At 45.0% G+C, this 20,944-nt stretch overlaps 2 protein-coding genes across 9 annotated transcripts in view; one reads left to right on the plus strand and one right to left on the minus strand.

Annotated features, from left to right (window-relative positions):
• LOC119699066 (fibrinogen-like protein 1) lies at positions 1-9,427 on the plus strand. 6 transcript variants are annotated; one of them, XM_038132086.1, is made up of 9 exons: positions 1-202; positions 501-558; positions 1,840-1,924; positions 2,675-2,885; positions 3,949-4,108; positions 5,239-5,336; positions 5,416-5,504; positions 6,915-7,105; positions 8,057-9,427. In XM_038132086.1, the coding sequence occupies exons 3-9, from the start codon at positions 1,850-1,852 to the stop codon at positions 8,244-8,246; spliced, it is 1,014 nt and encodes a 337-aa protein (XP_037988014.1). In that variant the 5' UTR covers positions 1-202; positions 501-558; positions 1,840-1,849; the 3' UTR covers positions 8,247-9,427. The 6 variants fall into 6 exon arrangements, with proteins under 6 accessions (XP_037988014.1, XP_037988023.1, XP_037988004.1 ...); XM_038132095.1 differs by lacking the exon at positions 1-202 and adding an exon at positions 210-341 and having other exon boundaries at positions 431-558; XM_038132076.1 differs by lacking the exon at positions 1-202 and adding an exon at positions 215-426.
• The window catches only part of THSD1 (thrombospondin type 1 domain containing 1), a 30,462-nt gene continuing 18,693 nt past the window's right edge, over positions 9,176-20,944 (minus strand). The window contains exons 4-5 of one of the 3 annotated variants that reach the window (XM_038132017.1): positions 18,864-19,022; positions 9,176-14,600 (exon numbers count right to left, since the gene is read on the minus strand). In XM_038132017.1, coding sequence (XP_037987945.1) covers positions 13,225-14,600; positions 18,864-19,022 — 1,535 coding nt within the window. In that variant the 3' untranslated portion in view covers positions 9,176-13,224. The remainder of the gene's footprint in view (positions 14,601-18,863; positions 19,023-20,944) is intronic. The other 2 variants (XM_038132024.1, XM_038132033.1) reach the window with 2 other exon arrangements.

Here is a 20,944-nt window from a genome sequence, read left to right on the forward strand (position 1 = left end):
GCATTGCGGCTGTGCTCTTATAAAACAGATAAAACAGCAAGAGGAATGCTGAATGGAAAAGCTGTGTTATTTCCACCTTGCAGGACTTACTGAAATGATCCTGGCTGGGTTAAAACACAAGCCGAAACTCCCACAGGGAGCATTAGTCTGAGTGATTCACATAAACACTCAAAGTCAGTCTTGGCTGAGCTTCCTAGTCAAGGTAGGTAATAGTACACAAGCAGCAGAGCCCCTCTCCCCTCTCCTTTAGAGAACACTGCTGATAGAAGCCTCCTGTTGTTTACTCTCTCTGGGAAGCAGCAAGATGAGTACTGGGTAACAACAGAAAACTTGGAGTTTGGGTAACTCTTTCACACTAGGAATTGCGCGTGCCTTTTCTGTGAAACTGCCGAGTGCTGTGAAACATTCTTCCTCTGTGCCCTTGATGTAGGTCATCTGGAGAGGAAAATCTCATCAACCTCTTGAAATGCAGCCAGGTTTATGATCACTTTCTTTTGCAGTTGACTTTTAAGGGAGATAATCTTTCCAGGAGGAGGTCTGAAGAAAGGCAAGTTACAGGTACGTGCATTTCATGTGTCTTGGTACAGGTGTCAGTGGAGCTGCTTTCTTTCTCTCTGCTCTGCACTGTCTAGTTTCAGGAGCTGTCACTCATCCCACCCTTCCTGGTAGCTTTTTGCCATCACCCATGGGCACTGCATGGGGTGTAAATGTGACCTCAGCACCAGTGCTGCAGCCACTGGCACCACTGTGAGGTGGTGTGAACAGCACCAGTGGTCCTGGGCTCGCAGGGTTCCCCTGCTGCAATGTTGAACTCTCCTCTCTGTGAGCTGAAAAATTGCCACAGAGTGAGGCATCTACCTGCATGTCATCTTTTATGGGCAACTTCTGTGGAGCTCTTCTTCCCTTGACTTGCTTTGAGCCTTGCCTGCCCATCTTGGCAGAGGGCTCCTCTGTTGCAGCAGATTTGGTGGTTTGGAAGCAGCTCTAGCATCAGCTGCTTGCAAGGATGCTGATAGAGCCATAGCTGAAATAAAGCCCATCACTCAAAGCACAGAGCTGGGGAGCCAAGTTTCTGCAGCACTTCCAGATGTGAAGCAGGGGAGTTGGGTTTAGCCTAGTTTTCAGATTTTTTTTCTTTCTGATTTTGTTGGGGTTTTTTTAAACACAATGCAAGCACACTGAGAACAATTTGTACTGTTCACTCAAATTCAGCTGCATGTTCCCAGTGGCAGTCACTTAGAGTATTTTCTAGCTAAGACTCTCCAATAAAAACCACTTCTGTGTGTTGGAGCAGATTGGCAGTAGACATCTTTTCCTATGAAATCCACGGAAAAACTATCTCATGTCCAGTTTGTCACATGTGTGCCTTGGCCTCCAAGGTAATCCCATCCTCACAGATCACTCCAAGGATGAGGAGGGGAAAGTCTACAATCACTTAACCACGAGGCGAATTCCTCTTAATTCCACTTTGAGAAGTTTGAATTGAATAAACTCTGTGGGATTTTGATGAAAAGTCCTCAAGGAGATATGACTGCTGAGCAACTTCCTGTGTGGATTCCTGGGAGGAAATGCAGAGGCTGCTGGAAAGTCACACAGAGTATTTATTTCTGTGGGGAATCAGGAGCAGACCTGAGCCTTTATCACTGTTAGCATACTGCACTGGTGCTTTAGCTTCTCCTTAACATACATCTTACCCTGATTTTGTCCTGCCTGTAGTTTCAAGCAACCTCCTTAACAAATCCTGCAGCATCTCCTGGGGAATTAAACATGTGAGGGGGGATTAAGTTGTGAGAGGAACTAAAAAAGCTTCCATTACAGCCGGTCAATGCCTCTTTTCAGGTTATAAGAAATGGGGGTGATGATGCACTGGTTGCTGCTGCTCCTTCTCCTGGTCAGCTTTGGCTCACCTGCACCCAGGTTTTCGGTGTGTATCTTTTAGCTGTTTCTGTACGCTCCCTCAATGGTTCACCAGTCCCAGTCGTGCAGAGATGGATACTCCCCCACGGGAGGGATGGAGAGAGAGCTGCAAGAGCAGAGCAAAAAGGCGTCTGCCTGCAGCTAAAGGAATGTTGTCCTAAAAATACAGGATTTTCATAGCATTAAAGGCTGTACAGCTGTCTGGGAGACTGGACTGACATTGCTAAGAATTCAAAACAACAACAAAAACAACAACAAAAATATCTTTTTTATAATTGTATTTTTATAGCCAAAATATCAGCTCTTTTTCAGTTTTACACAAAGCTAATTCTGGAACCTTGCTGGTTTCCCCCATCTGCAGTGCAAGAGCCAAGTTTTCCCTCTCTTACCAACCGGAGCACTTTCACAGTTTGCAAACCTTCCCCTTGAACTCATCAAGTAGGGTCAAGACAAATTATTTTTGTCCTGAGTAAAATTTTTGTGCATCTGATCGTATTCTGGCATGCTCCAAACAATGCCAAGGTTGTTGCAGAAACCCCTTTTCCACTGGATTCAATTCAACAGCTCAAGTTGTGCAAGATTTGGACATCTTAGGAAGAGATCACCATGAAATCATGTTGATCCACATAGGCAGTGTGACATGCTAGGGTGAAGAGGACACAGATACTCCTTTCTCTGTCTCTCCTTACCACTGACTGACATCTGGGGTTTTTTTGTTTGTTTGTTTTGTTTTGTTTTTTTTTTATTTTCTCCATAGGACAAAGATATCTGCCTCCTAGACAACAATAAATTAAGACAAAGGTTAAAACACCTTCAAGACTTGCTTTACTTATATGACTTGCAGCTGAAGGACATACTGGAGAACACTTACCACAGAACGAAAAGTGAACTGTTCTCAGGCAACAGGAGCGTGCAGCATGAGACGCTTTTACCCACAACCAGTGGAAATTTGATAGTGTATGACCAAGGTACAGTTTGCAGTAGTATGCCACAATGTTTATTTCTCCCTGCAGTGTCCCATGTGTCATATTTTATGTCTGCTTAAGGTTAAAAATTTTTAAGTGGACTGTGATTTAAAATACAGATACATGGGAAGGAGAAGAGCTGATTGGTTGCCCTGATTCTAAGGGATATTTCTTGGGGCTAGAGTCACTTATCCCAGCTGTAGGCAGCTATTACCCCGGTACAAAATGGACATCTTCAGCTGGGCTTCTTACCTGCAGAGAGGAACAGTCATCTCTCGTGTTTTCCATCAGATTTACTTTAGGCATCCCCTTTAGGAAGAGATGGTTGTGCTCTTGAAGAGTCCTGAGTGGCTTAGGGGAGCCCAGAGTACCTGGCTCAGCTGCAGCTGTTTGGATGAGCCAAGCCTCCCTGTTCCTCAGCTCCCCCATTACTTCTGCGGCACAGAACAGGAACAGGCATGCATACTTTGTTCCTTGGTGTTACTTTGAGAACATGGTCATAAATTACATTGTTTCCTGTGGATAAGATTTTAGCCTTTGGGCATTGCATTGAAAGCATGAAGCACTGAGATCCTGAAAGGCTCTCTCCTGATAGGGCCCTGGTAGAGTTGGACTCAGGAGCTTAGCCTATTATTTTAGAAATACTCTTGCCTAATCTTATCAGAAGTACAGGTGAGGGTACCTTACCTTCCACATGGAAATTAGCTTCCCTGCAAATGATCTTGCTGACAGATAGAGTTTCAGACTCAGGCTTTCATGATATAGCCCCAGGCTAAACTGCAGCTGTCCTGCATCTCACCAAAGATTTGGGCATTATTCCCTCAGAGGGCATGGCTGTAAAGGCTCTCAAGCCTTAAAGCTCTTTGTTAGGCTGGCAGTTTGCAAACTGGTGTAGCTACTGCATTGCTGCACCATTTCCTTTGACTTTACAGGGCTTGCAGAACTATGCGCAGGCTGGCCAAGTGTCCCTGTCCCATACAGCCCCTCAGTGACATCTTCTCTTGGTGGCACATAGCCCTTGGCTTTGCCCCCAGCCCATTTAACAAACTGATACCGTTCTGCCCAGATTGCTCTGCAGTGTATGGCCGGAAGAGCGCCACAAGTGGCTACTACCGGCTCAGGCCCCGAGCAGACCGGGAGCCTTTCCTGGCGTTCTGTGACATGTCTGACGGCGGGGGCTGGACTGTCATCCAGCGGCGGAGCAACGGCAAGGAGAATTTCAACAGGTGGGTGCATCGTTCTTGCACCAACAGGGCTTGCAGTCAGGCCACCAGCTCCTACCCCTGTCCTGCCACCAGGCAAACCCCCACCCTCGAGAAGCAGGATATGCAAGACTATATTTAAGTGATGGTAATTTAGGATTAGGACAATCCCTGTTGGCAGCAGGGAGCCATTCCCAAAATGGATCTGTAACTTCTTTTCCATGGGTTCTCTGCATTTGAATGCATATTTTATCATTATTCAAAACTGCTAAAGGCTCCAAATTAGCAGGTGTCTGCTACCAGTGCACAGACTGAGACCTGTTGAACAGATCTGTTCTGATATGAGGAATTATGTTCAGCATGTTGTAACATTTATTATCATATTCAGATAATTTTTTAAAATGCCAAACCAGATTGTCCTTTTCCTATGCAAAATCCCAAAGAGGTGACTTTCATACTGAAATTTACAGGAGAAAAGGTGCTGTGGTAGCGCAGTTCAGAAGAAATGCCCCCATGAAGGTTAATTCACTATCACAGGACACAAAATGTCCGGGCATATCTAATGCCTTCTAAAGTCTATGCAGTGCATTGCAAAGCTACCTCAAGTGACTCTAAGCCAGCTTACCCAGAGAATGATAGCTATCTAGCCATGGTAGTTCAGGTGAAATAAAAACATCCTGAAGAGGAGCATTGGCTAGTATGAAGGTCAGGCAGAATAAATATCTGTAATAACAACATGAGAGAAGGAATAAATACAATGTTACTAAAACTCGAAATGATGACACACACTGAAGTATATGAGAATATAAAAGGTAATACATCAGATGAATTATGACTTGCTGAAGAACAATATCAGGTGTTTTGCTGAAGACCAATGTGACAGCTGCTGCTTTCCCTTTCCATTTAACTGGAAACATCAGTCTGTGAGCACTGCATCTGGCAGTTTGAAGGTTTGATCCCCATATATGTGTGTGCACCGGTTTAGCAGGGGAAAAGGCAAGCTGTGAGTTGTATTGACTCCTAGATGAGTCGGATACTTTTAGAAAACAGTATCTAAATACAGGTGAAGTTTTACTTGTTACCATAGTCAAGTGTCACAAACTGTCTAATCCCGTCTCATGATGAAATTTATATCTATAACTTTTTCTCTGCAGGAAATGGGATGATTACAAAATGGGATTTGGGAAATTCCAGGGCAAGAATGATGAATACTGGCTGGGCAATGACCACATCCATGACCTGCTTGCTAGAGGTCCAAGTATTTTTTCTCCATAGATTTCTTTCTAATCTGCATTAGGTATTCATCTAACATGGCACAACTTTATGTTTAGGAGAGAACTCATTAAAGATTGACCTGATGGACTGGCATGGGGAAAGACGTTATGCAATCTATGAAAATTTCCAGCTTGCAAACGAGCAGGTAAGAAACTGAGAGAGCAGTGATTTGCTTGCTTTGGTCTGTGAGGGTGGGGCAACTGCATATGCAGCATCACACCAGTATCAGAGTTGTACCTACAGCTCTGAAAAACTTACCTGCTCTGGTTTCCTGGGCTTCCTAGTTTGACTGACAAACAGCCCTGGGATCAGGGACATAAACCTGGGACTTTTTCCTTACAACTGAGTGCCCAGGTCAGTGAGTGAGCGGATCACATGTTTGTACCCTCTTTCTAACTGTGCTGCTGAACAGGGGGAAGTTCCCTGCCACTGGGCACAGGGATTCCCACATGTATTTGCCCCTGGCCTCATGATTAAGAGTCTTCTGTGAGTGAGAAGACCCTTAGGGTTTGAACGTCTGCAACTAAATGGAACCCTGTTCTGCTGCTTTCTAAGAGAGTGTTTCAGACTGTCACACAAAAGGCAAGTGCCAGAGCAAGTCCTCTCAACTTTGTTTGAAAATAAAACAGGGAATTCTAATCAAAGCTTTGAAAGAGCAGTTGTAAGTTCCTATCTTGAAGAGAGGTACCTGTAGCATTATACCTACTGCTACAGACACAGAAAGCTCAAAGACAGACACATTCTGTATTTTCATGCTGTGCTTTCTAACCGTAGACAGTGGCCAGCTCCATACAGGTGCTGCAGTTCTTTGCAGACTGAACACTTTTGCCTTCCTGAACACCACATGTAACTAGCCCAAATAACCAAGGATACTGCATGGACCAGTCCTAGTTCCAACTCCATCACCGCTCCAGAAATGTGCACATTACACTCAGGTTGCAATTAGAGGTTTCTTACGAAAAGTTTGAACAGCTGCATTTCAATACCCTACTTCCATTTTTTGTAAAGAAATGAGGCCAATCATGACAGGAGAAAGCCCACAACACAAATGTGACCATCCACTTAATATCAAATATCTCTTCAACCTGTTATCTGTGCACAATGGAACTATTATTCTAAATATTCCTATCAGGACCAGATCATAGAAATCAGATGGCTTCTAGTCCTTGGAAGAGCAAAATGCCTAAGCATTTATTCTAGCTGAAGAACTCATCTGTTTATGAAGGCAATTACTTGACACTTGGCAATTTTCTGCTAAGTTGTTCTTGATCAGTTAGAAAAAGCTTTCCATCTTAAAGTGTATTAAATGGTTGTTGAATGACAATAAACCTGGAGCCTTTTGTGGCAGCAGCAGTAATTACCAATCCCTTCTGGAAGTTTCAATCCTGCATTCATTTACACTAGGATCATTAAAGCATGGAGACAAAAGTCACCCTTGACTTCAACAGTCATACTTTTGACAGTGGATGAAATGTCCAGAGCTAATTTGGCCTCAAAACTGTGAGAAAAGGCAGAAAGAATGGATTTCAAATATATGGTTCACATATTCTTGCAGGAAAATTACAGGTTATGGTTTGGCACCTATTCTGGTAATGCTGGCGACGCTCTGTCTGGTGGGAGCAATTTTGAAGATCAGTGGTCAGCTTCTCACAGAGGGATGCAGTTCACCACATTTGATAAGGATCACGATCAATTTCTGGCTGGCAACTGCGCAGCAGAAAACAAGGGTGGCTGGTGGTTTAACAGGTATGAAAAACAGCTGATTCCTCTTGGATGTGTAGGTTGTGGGGTGGGTGGCTGCACAGCTGAGAGGACTTGCCTGCCTTACAGCAGCTGGAGGTTGCTGTGTGCACTTTCCACCTTGCACAGCCAAACCTAAGATGTTCAGACCTCCAGATCCTCAAAGGAAAACAATTTACTACTTTTAATATAGCAAAGCAGGTAAGTTGAATTCACTTTAAGAAAATGGGTCAGAACAAATGCACAGGGGACAATAACCTGGAAGAAAAATAGCTCAGTTAAAATTCCTCAAAGTGCTTTGTGTTATACTCCAGTGAAGAAAACAACTGTAGCCATGGTAGAGTGAAGTGTGTACAAAGGACATTTCCCTGGAGTGGAGCATGTCTAAGGGCAGGGCTACCCCATAACAGTTATGAGGGTATATTTGCTATTTGGGCATATGCCACACATCAATGGGTAGGGACTCATGTTTAACAGCCCTGGAATCTGGGATTTAACACTCTCAGATTTTTCCTGCTTTAGTACAGGATGAGTCTCTTAGACCAGATTCTCATCACATACCAATTGAAATTGGTGGAGCTACAACAATGTACATCAATAGCAGGATTTACCTCGATGAAAAGACATCTGCATTTTTAGGTGTCAATATGGAGCTGCCTACACTTGAGCTAGAGCGTACCAAATGGCACTACACCTCTTTGTTCAGGCTATGCAGTTCTAATGCCCGCAGTTATTACACCTGAAGGAGTCAACAGGCTGAATTATCTGACCAGTGTAGGTGTCTGCTTTAGGATGACCCACATATTCCTGTGTTGCACTAAAAGCATTCACCATTTAGTCCATCCCACCCTAGTATATCAGATATATGTTGTGTGAGAACGGTACTTCACTGCAATGATGCAGTATCTTCTCATGCTAAACAGAATTCCCTTCTTGTCTTTCCTACCTTGTTCCAAGGTGCCATGCTGTAAACCTCAATGGGCAATACTACAAAAGAGGGAGGTACAGTGGACCCCATGATGACGGCTTGGTTTGGTCTACGTGGCACGGGATGTGGTACTCACTGAAATATTCAGCCATGAAAATCAGGGCTCCATTCTTTATCGACAGAGGGAGCGGAGATGGTGAGAACAGTCAGGGCAGCTGAAACCTGCTGCTTCACAAAGAGAAAACCACAGGCTGAAAAGAATGGTGTAAGTTGATAGCCACTGCTCTGCTGCTGCCAACCACCAAACCTGCACTTGATAGCTGGAGTTGCACCTGCTTCTGCTACCTGACGCTAACAGCACGAGTTGTTTGAGCACAGCCAGACAACAATTTAATAAAAAGCATACGGATCGCAGTCACAGGATAACCAAAGATTTCTTTTTCAGCAGTTTTCAAAACTTTGTTGGAGAATGTTTATTGAAAGTTCTCTGGACTTAGAAGGATCAAGCATGTCCTCTAATCAATCTATACTTTTCAAGGTCTAAACCTTTCTCATGTTGATTTTAACCATCAGTGTTTCAGTTATGAGAACATCAGGGTAGAAAGAACAAGGGGATGGGGAATTGGACTTCACCTGGTGTGCCTTTGTCAGTGCTTTGCTCTGCATCAGGAGAATGTTTTTAGAGCAACTTTCCCTATGGTTCTAATTGCCACACTTCAGTTGCAGAGTGCTCCTGGAGTGTGTGAAACCAAACCTGGGGATGGACATGCTCCAACTGCTAATATGCATCCAGACTAAGGCTGCTTCAAAGTAAATACCCACAATATGGACAGTGTGAGCTCCATACCAACAGCTTCCTGCTGCAGATCCACTGCTAGAGTTTAACACAAGGCATTAAAGCAGACAAAGATAATCCTGCCAACCAGATTTAAGCCCCAGATTTAAATTATGCAAATTTTACTAAAATTAAGGTGAATGCAGATATTCCTAGGAGTTCCTAAAATGCAGTCACGATTCATACATTCTCCTGTAATTTACCAGATGACTTTGCATTAGTGAAGGGGAATCAGAAAGTGGTTGAACCACAAGGCACACTTCTTTCATTGTCTCACTGGGGTGGAATGAAAGAGCGACACAAATGACTGAAAGAAATTGAATACTGAAAATTTATTTTCTACAGCTGTTAATAACAACAGTTAAAAATGAACAGCAGTATCAGCTTGATGAAAATAATTTAACTACCATGCTGTAGAATAAACGTGCTTTCTTTTTTTTTTCTGATTTATAATAATTTTCAAACTGGTATTTCTTTTCCATTTACTTGCTTTTATATCCATACATACTCTAATTTGTATACATATCGATAAAGAGTGCAATAAAACCATCTGAGTAGGACTTAATACTTTTTATCTGGTTTTCAACAATAGGAATGTGAACAGAAACCTGGATCAAAATCTTGGAACGCTCATAATATGAGAAATGTATTCTTTCAGTGTTGGGTCTGGTGCTTTATCACCTGTTGTCCTGGGTAGTTGAAAGGATCTGCAAGTTAAGTTTAATTTTCATGGCTCAAGCTGGCCTGGAGATAATGCAGAGGCAGGAGGTGAAGGTTCAGTTTAAAACTTGGTTTGGTTCTTCTGCTTCCTAGACATCCCAGTGACCGCAAGCATGAACTATGCAGTGTAATGGGCAGCACTCCAGGGAGCTGTGCTCCTAGAGCCTGTGCCCTTGGCTAGACTGCCCCCCTGCCCTCTTCTCAAGCATACTCACGTGGAATGAAATTTTCACCAACATGTCTGAAATGAGATTGCCCTTGTGAAGAAAGGGCTGAAAAAAGGCAGCACTTATTCTTTCCCTTCTGATCACTGCTTCTGTATTTTGCTATGGTAAAATCTCAGTACAAGATTGCAACTGCATGTTGGGACATAAGGAATGACTTTGCACACATAATTATAACCGTGTAGCCTCTGAGGAGCACTGAGGGCAGAAAGGATAACTTTTGTTGTTTTGAAGTCACAGAGAAAGGAAGCAGGGCAAAGACTGTGGAAACTACAGCACTTAGGGGACAACACTTGTGGTCTGGCAGTTCATTAAGCATCTGGTAACCCATCTGATAATGGATTATCAGGTTGGAGATGAAGACAGCAGGGCTTAATCAGACAACCAGCACCCAGTCCAGTTCCCCAGGGAGTATGCAACGAGCATGTAAAGTACAGACTATGGAGCCTGTTTCCCTGTGCGTCAGTATGGAGGGGCAGGCATTGGAGCTGCACTGCCTTCAGCCAGCATCAATGTCAGGGTGTTTCTCCTGTCTCTAAGAGATAAAGGGAGGCCAAGGCATGACAGGCTGGGAGCGAAGGGGTTGCCCTGCCATCTTTGATGTAAAATGTAGGTAAGTACATCTAATGAATAAGATAGCCCAACGCTGGGACAGCTTTGCAGAAAGCAACATCTGATTTAGAGCAATGTTGCCCCTTCTCTGCCCTCCTGTGGCAAAGGAAACCCCCTCTGAAGTGCAAGGGTCACAGGGCTTTGTGCAGGAGCCTGAAAATCCCACAGCAAACCCCAGGAAGCATTTCAGAAGCACCTTTAATCTTAATAAACAGGGTAGAATGCCACTAGCTGTGTACTCACTGGATCTGAGGGCTACTGCCAAGCTCCAATCCCTCCTGCTGAAGCTTAGGGGAATGCTTGCTAAATATTGCTGCGCTGCACGTTTGATCTCCCGTTTCTCCAGGGTCTCTCTCCCATGCTGAGAGGCTCAACAAAGCTTAAACAGATACTGTAGCCCTGCAGCTCCAATGATGATGGATCGCTGCTTCAGGGAGAAGGTACTTCACACCACAGACCTTACCTCAGTACAGGCAGGGTAAGTAACCTGAGCAGCAATTGTTTCAGAGGTCTGATTTCCAGCTCATTTAAGTCAATTTAAAGAGTCATTACATTTGATTGCCTTTGGATAACTCTTCAAGCATGAACATGCTCTTAAATGCTTTAAACAGCTTTTCAAGCTGACAGTTCATGGGAATGCATCACTGCTACCAACACTCCACTGGGCCAAGGGCTGAACATCAGCATCTTGGCATGGCTCCCAGGATAGAGGGAGCTCACATCACCCAGCGAGTCAGATCCCTCACTCCAGCAGCAGCTGCAAAGCATTACCCATCAGAAAGGCCATTCAAACAGATTTTACTCGGGTGGCCAAATACTGAGGCTTGTTCCTTCTATGTTGTCACAGCAGGTAACATTGTGCCTGTCAAGCTACCTGTGCCAGCTTTAGACCCCAGCGGGGTGCCATCGGAAACTGGCAGCTTACACACAGCAATGCTGCTCTTCCTTTAAAATTGCTGTTGGTTTGTAGGGGAGCAGGGCTGGGGGGGAAGAAGTGTGGGATTGGGAAATCTCTCCCTCTGCTCAGAAAGCCAGTTTGGAGAAAGATAGCAGCCTACTTCATGACAATGGAGCACATGCTAATTTTGCTTTCACACCCACAAGGCAGGTTAAAGGGCATGTAGGGTTAGGCTCCTTAGGGGAGAGTTGATTTCAGTCTAATAGTCCACTGCCTATACCTTTCTTCTCTTACACCAACCTCCATGGGCAGCATCTCCTCTTTTGTTTCTGCCCACTAGCATTCCCCTGGTCTTTGCAAAGTCCCCAGAGAGATGGTTATCCTAACAAATGCCAAGAAAAGTCTTAGTCATCCACAAAGGCCTGAGCTCTGCTTCTGCTGTTAATTGGAATTCCAACCCAACTCTGAATACTTATAGCAGAATCTAATGGCAAGTTTGTGATGTCTGGTTTTAAAACACAACAAAAAAGCCCATCATGGCTTTTATAGTTCACTGTTACTGCTCTCTACAATTCCCTGAAAGGGGGTTGTAGCAAGGTGGGGGTCGGTTGACCCCTTCTCCCAGGTAAAAAGTGACAGTATCAGAGGAAATGGCCTCAAGTTGTGCCAGGGGAGATTTAGATTTGATATGAGGGACAGTTTATTCACTGAAAGAGTGGTGAGGCATTGGAACAGGCATCCCAGGGAAGCAGGGGAATCACTGTCCTTGGAACTTTGTCCTTGGTTCAAAAGGTGTGTGGATGTGGGAGTTAAAGGGTACAGTTTAGTGGTGAACACAGTGGTGTTACATTAATGGTTGGACTTAATTATTTTAGAGGTCTTTCCAGTGTAAATGATTCTATAAGATTCTCTGTGAATCACCAGCTGTTGTCAAGCCATTTTAATTTTTTGTTCCCAGAACAGGTATTAATCAAATAATCTTGTTGTTTGCTGGTTTTGTTCATAATTTATTTTGAGCTTGCCATAATAGTATTATTGTCAATGTATTTACATTTAAAAATTTCAATAAAGGAAAGGATGACTATGGAAAGGATGCATAATTCAACAGTTCTCTCACTGCTTTTCACAGGTAATATGCTGTGGTAACATTTCTGTGAGGACTAAAATCTGATTATCTGTTTTCTTTGCCCTCCCTGTAGCATGCCTTTTGTACTAATTTCCTGCAAATATTTGCACATTGTTTTCTTGTTATAAATATTGACAGTAAGAAAATATCAAAGTCTTGAGTGATGAAAATGTCTCAATTTAAATTCACTCAAGTACTCAGTATCAATTGTTTGCACTTTCATGCAACCAGCTAAAACACCCCCCACCATATGAGTTATTTGAGCAACACCCACAAATCAACACAGTTCACTGACGACTATCAGGAAAATGATGAAAACTGCCCACAGATTGAGCTTTGTGCTTTCTAGATGGGAAATGATTGACTAATCAGGGCAGATGGTTGAGGGTGCTGGACAGTGGATGCTTCAGTATCTCACAGTCTACCAGTACACAGTCGACAAGGTGGGAAATGTCAGCGGCACTCATCATGTATGATGCACAAGACATGACTGATTTACACAATAAAATCTATTGGCTATTCCTGCGCCACACCTTAACTAATGCGTTCTTTCCCAGGGTACTTTGTGTGTCTTGTAGACACATACATACAAAAAATAATTATACGAAAGCACTTTTCAGTAATTAGAAAGGAATATGTTCCCACAAGCCAGACCTGGGGCATTACCCCCTGCTGCTGTGTGTGGAGGTAATTTGACTCCTGCTCTTTCTTCCACCAGAAGCCAACCGATGCTGCAGATCCTCTCCCACGCACGCCACTCCTGCAGGGCCGCAATGAGTCACTCAGATCACCAGCTTCTCGATGCTCAGAGTACTTGTTTCATCTTCTTCATTTGAGCCAAAATACCCAGGGAGGTCGATCATCTGCTGCTCCGCCTCCGTTAAGCCAAAAGTAGAATTGTCATAAAAGGCAAACTCAGGGTCCAGGGGGAAGCTCTGGCACTTGTCCCTTCGATACTGGGCAGGGCTGACGCTTTGGCCTCTCTGGGAATTATCTTTGCCATTTGGGCCAGTTTCTTTCCTCCACACACCTTTGGGGTTAGGTGAAGGGCCCCTCTTACTTCGGCTGGGCTCAGGCTTCTCAGCTGCCTTCTCCTGACCAGCAGGCTGGCGATCCGTGATCAGGTCGAGCTTCCTCACCGGGGGACCTGCCCTGTGGTGGGGCTTTGCGCCATGGCCCTGTGGTTCACACCCCAGCACAGTGCCGTGGGGCTGATCCAGCTTTTCACAAGCTGGATTAGCGTTTCTTGATTTTGGCCGTGTCCTGTCCTCTAGACCCTGGTCCCACGTCCTGGTCCTGGAGTTGTAGAGGGGAGTCTGTCGGGGTGTGAGAGTGGACATGCTTCTCTCTCTGAAAGGCCTGGCCTTTTTAGTTTCATGGAAACTGGCTGTTCTTCTGAACTGCGAGTTTCTGTGACAGCTCCTCTCAGGCAAGTCCATTCTGTTATCCTGGTGCTTTAAATGACCTCTTCTTACCAAGGTTTGGGTAGGGCTCATTGCAGGATTGGCCTGTGAGAATGGAAAATCCAGCCTAGGGTGAGAGCCTTCTCCCAGGAACTTGGGCTGACTGGCTGGCTGGTCCAGAAACGGAGATTTGATACGAAATTTGTTTGCTGCTGCCTCCTCTTGGTTTTCCCCGCTCAGGGGAAGCATCGTGGTGGCACCAAGAACCGTGTCCGTGAGAGGATTCTGAGAGACATGGTACACCTTAGTGGTCTCCGTCAGGCCCTTCTTCTTCATCTCTTTCAGCTGCTGCTGTGCCAGGCGGTAGCTGAAAATTGGAGGGATTATTTTTTGGGCATTTGGCTGAAAGTTTTCACTTCCAGAGGCATCATCTTCTTGGGCAAATTGGAGGCTTCGCCTGTAGGTTAGGGGAATGTTAACAGGAGCATCCCCTCCTTCAGCAAAGCTGTCCCGCTGCTTGTTGCCTTGGCAAATGTTCTCCTCATCTGAGTTTTTCCGGAAGCCGGGGGAATGGACGGAGTTTCGTCGGACAGCGGTGCTGCATTTCTGAGCTCTGCAGAGCTTCCTCCAGAGGGTGATTAGAACAGTGGCAAAGATGATGAACAAGCACAGTGAGATACCTGTGATGGTAACTATATTATTTGCTTTCTGGTCCTCTCCTGGCTGAACAGAAGGTGGGGTGGGAGGCTGGACAGCTGTAAGAAAGAGCACACACATCTGTCAGAGTTGCACTGGCAGCAGCATTTTGGTATTTGAGGATGGATACTTCACTACCAAGGAAAATAAGCCATTAGTACGGTACAGGAAGTTGTCTGCCATTAAAATTTGCTCACTGGAGATGACTTACTACTTGATGACTTCAAACCGGCATGAACATCTACTTACTTTAAACCAAGGCTCCCACAGACCTTTTAAATGTAATGATTATTTTTTCCTGTTCTGCTATTTCCATAACGTATTACTGAACACCTAGAAAATGGAGGAACTCTGTTTGCCTTTCTTTATAAAGTACATTTAGATTCCCTGTTAAAAAGTGACATAAAGGAGGTAAAAGTAATTCAACCCAGACTACTACTTCAGGTATCACTTTAAAATTGTTTTTAGGAGAGCTTAAGTGGGTGAGAGAATTGAAATGAATTTGAAGGCAGAGGCAGCATCAGGAGAGGCAATGCAACTTTTCTAAGCAGTCCTCCACTGTCTGGTGCCACAGTCACAGAGGACAAAACCCTCCCATGCCACAGCAAGCTTTCAACTGAAAGTGCCATTGCTCTTTCTCCAGCATTCTACTACCATTCTGATACCCTTCTGCTGTGGACTGCCAATGGGACTTTGAACAGCGAGAGTACTCTGCAAACCCTTCTTCACTGAGACAGTAATTAGCCACCAAGACAGGTGTCCTAGGGAAGTCATCATGGCCAGAATTCACAGACTGTCTGGATGATGCTCTCAGTCACATGGTTTAGCTTTATTAGTCCTAGGGGAGCAGGGAGTTGGACTCTATGATCCTTATGGGCCACTTCCAATTTGAGATATTCTATGATTCTAACCTGTAATGTGACAATCACAGAGCTGTACACAGCCCAGTTTAAACCTCTCACTTGCACATTCCACCACGTTACAGATGGCTGAACCAATGACAAATTGGAAATTCTTTTTGTGAATGAGGTCAATGAAGCATTTCAGGGGCATAATTGAGCAAAATACAGCATGGTCAAAAGTGGATTAATTAGTCAAGTAGCTAATTTTAGTATCTGTTAGCATAGCCCAAATTCTTCTGTTCTGGTCAGACATGAGCTCTCTAAAGCCATGAAGATTTTGTTGGAGGACAAGGCGGGTTAGTTGCAGTTGACAAGAGCTGGCCAAGAAGGTGTGAGCTCAAACGAAACCACCGAACAATCCTGCCCTTGTCTCTAGTTTTAGTTTACCCTTGTCTAAAGCCTTCCTTTAGACTGATAGACAGCCAGCTGTAATACTTGGCAGGTGCTCCTCCTGCACCACAGCAACTGTCCAGGAATAGGAAATGTGACTGCAGAATAACAAGAACTGGACACCATGTCCTTCCCACGATTCAGGAGAACACACACTCAACAGCAAGCTGGTAGTGCAGCTGTTAGGTGGGCAGGATGCACAAATGCACTGATGAACACAGGCTAGAAGGTCTCAGGCTGCTACAGAACAGACATGCAGGGTGCTGGGCTGGGAAGGAGATCCACTTCCCTATTTCAGGGCTACCTAGCAATCCCAAATCCTCTAAAAAATCCTGGCATTGGATTAACTTTGATCTTTGTGTCACTCTGAGAGCTTGAGACCAACTTAAAGAACAAGACTGAATGAATCTTAGCCTGCTGAATCTTATAGGAGGATCTCTAAAATTTGTATTCAGTCCAATGCCCCTGTGCCAGAGCCCAGAGCACTGCTGCTCTGGATGCCTAAGCAAGGAGTGAACAAGCTGACCTCAGGGAAGCAGGCAGGGCCTGCATTTGCTCTATTCAGCACCACTGCAGCAGAGCAATTCATTCATTCCTCATCCTTCTCTCAGTTGTGTTTGCTTATGGATATTTTCCAAATACTCCATTCTCTATTTGTAATGCATGCTGTGCTGCATTGTTTGGGATACACAGCTAACAGCAAGGAACTGAGAGATTCCAAAAAGGCCTGGGTCCCTATGGTTCGCTTCTCCCTGCACCTCACTGGCCCTGCACCATGTGCAGGCCTTGCTCGTTCAGCCATTTGCTCCATCTGCTGGACTAATGTCTGCAGAGTTATGCTGGAAACAGAATCTGTCTGCTTCTGAAAGCTGCAAACAGCCAGAGTGCGAAGAGTGAGGGTTATGCTCCCAGAGATCAGGCAGCGGATGAATACTGTAAAGTCAGAGTGTCAATCCCCTTCCTGAGCAAGCTGAGACTCAATGGGATGAAATCATGTATGTGATTCTGTAAAGGAAGCTGCCCCATGTGGGAGCAGGAGGATTAGAAGATTAGAAGCCATGTGCAAGACAGAAGCGAGGTATTTCCTCCAGATGATCCCATGGCAATGGGTGCATACACAGGCCTCCTTTGCATCTGTGCTCTCTATGTATTAACCCTTCTTATTAACCTAGAGACTTCACTGGAATCTGGGGATTGTCCAGACCTGCTGAGTCCAGCCAGACTGCCACAGCTGTGTGCACAGTGTATGCACAGGATGGTTGGAAACCATCATACACCTTTTACAGCACACAGCTGCACGGGAGAAGTGACCGCTCTGAGAAGCACCAGAGGCCTGTCACCTCCATGCACGCAAAGCAAGGTCCACACACAAATCATGTTTCCAGCACATGCTCTGCATGCAGGAAACCCCCTCCAGTGAGCTCCCTGCAGAGAGCTAGGGCAGCTCTCTGAGCTCCAGAGTGAAACCGGCTGGTAAGGAGCCAAACCAAATTATATACTTACAGACATACCCCTCCAGAAGATAGAAGGCATGGGATAGCACAGCTCAACAGTAGCTTTGGAAAAACACTAACAACCCCACTGTGTTTTGGTGGTGGCATTGCTGCCCACAGCAGCCTCAGAGAGTCTGGCAAAGAGAAGACAACTAGAGCAGGGCTGGTTTAAACTGGGTACCCAAACCATCTAAATTGTTCCTCTCTGCTTTCACTCAGAGCTTTACTGAATAAGCAAACTCACATGGCCAGCATTTTCAAGTCATTAAAAACATCAGACCTGTTAAAACATTCCCAGTGCTTCACGACCACTAACAACATGTAATACGTGGTTTGATGGAATATAATTTTTAGTATTTTCCATTCACCTAAACTTTTGTTAAATACAACCCATTTCCTGCAGTGTTCCACAACACATTTCAGTCCTGCCTGTATACTTCTGAGCCCTTCATCCTCGGACACCGTGAAGCTGGTTCAAGCCAACACTTCCATTAAAAACACAGTCCTCCCCTCTTCCTGCTCCAGCTGCACATTCTCTCCCCCTGCTGTCCTTTCCTTTTTAGTGGCATAAGCACCGAAGTGGCCATGGGCTAAACAACTCCTCACATCCCCAAACTGTCGATTTTTTAGCTTCTTCTATTCCAGTTCTACACACTGCACTTTTGCAAGCAGAAAGAAGTGCCTGCAAGCAGCCAAAGTGAGGAGTAAGGCTTGCTAGTCACTTTGCAATAGCTTAAAATATCTGTTAAATTATAGTCCATGATCCTAGGAGCCTGCACAGTTCCCAGGTATCTTTCCTTCCCCATCCCCGCCCCCTGTGGCACCTGTGGGACACAAAGGCACTGGAGCTTGTAGATCAGCTTTCTGTTCTCTGCGGTCCCTTGGCATCAGCACACTCCTTTTCAGCAGGGAGTTTGCAAGAAGCAAAAGTTTTGCACAGACTGAGCACCTTTACCCTGCTAAAAGAGGGCATTTCTCATGCCCCTCAACGGTGGCTGTCAGCACCCAGCTATGGTGCTGGCACAGCCTCATCCAGCCTCACTGGAGGCCATGTGACTGCTGTACTCCACCTTACAGAAAGTTCAGGTCTTTTGCATCTGCACCCACTTGCCACCCACCAGCAGTGGCCAGTTGTTACTGATAGGTAAGGGTTTATGAAAGCTTTATAAAGCCTTACCTATCAGTAACAGCCAGCCTGCCCTTTCACAGGCCAGCAGCAATGGCAGGCTGGAGCAGGGGGAGACCTGGCAATGCCACCTCAAAAAACTCACAGAATGGCAACCTCACACCACAGGTCCCAGCCGGAAGCCGCACCCTTTTTTAACTGGCTTTAACTTTTTAATAGGTTACCACTGGAGTATTTGGCTTTCACTACTGAACATGTTCTGATAGCCCCAAGACCTCTCTTTCAGTACTTCTCCACTCTCGGATCATCTTGGATATTTTGAACTGCTTCCATTGCACCCATGGTAGTCAGAAATATTATGCCTTGGAGGGGGTCACAGGACTGGGGGAAGAGGACAGCAGAGCTACATACACACACACTCCTCCAGCGAGCACAGGGAAGTCTCCCTTGGTGATCCAGCGCAGCCTGGTTTTGCCGGCAAGGAGGTGAGGCACTCTCGGAAGCGCTCCCGGATTCCGTCCCCACAGGTGACACTGCACGGGCTCCAGGGCTGCCACCGGCTCCATGTTTCTACAAATACACAAGCTCACAGCAATGAGGAACATGTCTGCCTCCTTACCTTTAAAGACACAGCCAATTGTCTTCTTTTTGAGAAAAACAGCAATAAATAACCAAACAATGCAAACAGCAAGACCAAAAAAGCAAGCAGCATCCGGGGATGAGCCAAAGCTTCCACTGGTTGTTTTCCTTTTTTCACCCCAGTGTCAGCCTGCAGCACAGTGGTCAGTCAACTGGCAGGCAGGTTCTGCCTGGAACAACAGCAAAAGGAAATGAATCCACAGATCTTTGAAGTGGGCTGGTAATTTATCTATTCATCCAATTCCTGCCTGACAAACAGTCCATTTACAGCAGGATAATTTGACTGACTGAAGTACTGTGACTGCTGATTTGTATGACTGTGACAAGATGATAAGCCTACAAGGCCTAATGAAATGGCAACATTGGTTTACTCTTTATTTTCTTTCCAGCACACATGCGTGTTATTGAATCATTCAACTGACAACCTACAGATCTCTATTGTTTTATTGCTTATGATTAGGCAATTAACTCATGGATGGAATTTTGCATGTTCATTTATTTATTTTAACTAGAGGCAGACTCAGGTTCTAACGCTACATTATAATTTTTTAATGCGCAATAAAATCCCTCTTTTTCTTAGACAACATTCTCATCCAGTGATCTCCACATTCAAACTTTACAGCAGTGAGAACCCAGACAGGTAAAGATGGGACCATTCATGTCCCTATGAGACAGTGGTGACCATGAGGCAGGGCCACAACTTTTAATTCCAAACTAATGCAGGAGTTCAGGTGCAATCTTAAAACCCCTAGGGACACTCCTATGGATCAGTTGACTTTGACAGAAGAACAATAGACTTCTTAACTACATTTCACTGCCCGCAGATAAAGCAGAAAAACAGCTAAATAAATTTTTTTTTAAAGTAGACCAGGTTAAACTCTGCTCTTTCAGATAATTTATGGTGTTGCTACTGCCAACACAAGCCATGAGTTTTAATTTTATTACTGCTGCTAGGTTGCCCCGAGCCCTTAACCAAGTTATGATGTCCAAGCACTAGGGAGTGTTGCATGACTGAAAATGGCTTTATAATTTCATGTTTTATTGGTTGCTGTATTGTTCCTAGTGTGTTATTATTTTTAAATGTCTCTAACAAGAATAAATACCGCTGTGTTTCAATAAATATTAAATTGTAACTGCTTTGTGCCCTATCCTACACAGTTTTGTGACCATGTCAGCATTAATGTGAGCAGCTTAAGAGGAGCAGTGGAGCTGCCCTCCCAGTGCAGGTCCTCACCTACACTGCAGGATGGCGCCCCAGAGTTTGAGCTTACACTTGTGCTGCCAGCCACGGCTGCAGAGCATGTGTGGGTGCACACTCACACGCATTTTTGTGCCTGCATGCCCCAGGACATCTGCCCGGCCTAATACAGAGGAGAGATGGGCATGGCAAGACACCCTGGTGCTGCTGTGGTTCTAAGCCCACACAACATCAAGTGACCACCCCGACTGTCTGTCTAACTCCACCATAATACTGCAACATCCAAGATCCCAGGCTGTATTTCACTTTGTGCTCTTAGTGCACCTCTCTGCTTTCATCCCTCTGTCTCTGGAGCTGGTGATGAGCCCAAAGGCAGGCTGAGCTTTCAGACTCCTCCTTCAGTTTGCAGCCATGTCAGCTCCCAGTGAAGTGCAAAATGGAGCAAGTGTATGGTGTCAAGGGAAAAGAGAATCAGAGGATGCCAAGAAGCAGGTAACTGAGGAGTTTGTAGGGATAAGGAGTCCCACAAACGTACAGACCATGGACAGTTTGCAAAACCACATTAGTTAGTGAGCCAAGCTATTACTGAGGGCAGGAAGAAGAAATGTTCATAATCAATAATCAGTCAAGGGCTCTTTGATGCCTTCTCAAAAAG

Source organism: Motacilla alba, chromosome 1 (assembly GCF_015832195.1).
Source record: "Motacilla alba alba isolate MOTALB_02 chromosome 1, Motacilla_alba_V1.0_pri, whole genome shotgun sequence".
Classification (NCBI taxonomy): domain Eukaryota; kingdom Metazoa; phylum Chordata; class Aves; order Passeriformes; family Motacillidae; genus Motacilla; species Motacilla alba.

Excerpts from the sequence above, each read along its gene's own strand:
- LOC119699066 (XM_038132086.1), top strand. The coding sequence starts at position 1,850 with ATGGGGGTGATGATGCACTGGTTGCTGCTGCTCCTTCTCCTGGTCAGC. Across the intron at positions 1,925-2,674 it reads CACCTGCACCCAGGTTTTCG|GACAAAGATATCTGCCTCCT; the intron begins GTGTGTATCTTT and ends TTTTCTCCATAG. Across the intron at positions 5,337-5,415 it reads CCATGACCTGCTTGCTAGAG|GAGAGAACTCATTAAAGATT; the intron begins GTCCAAGTATTT and ends CTTTATGTTTAG.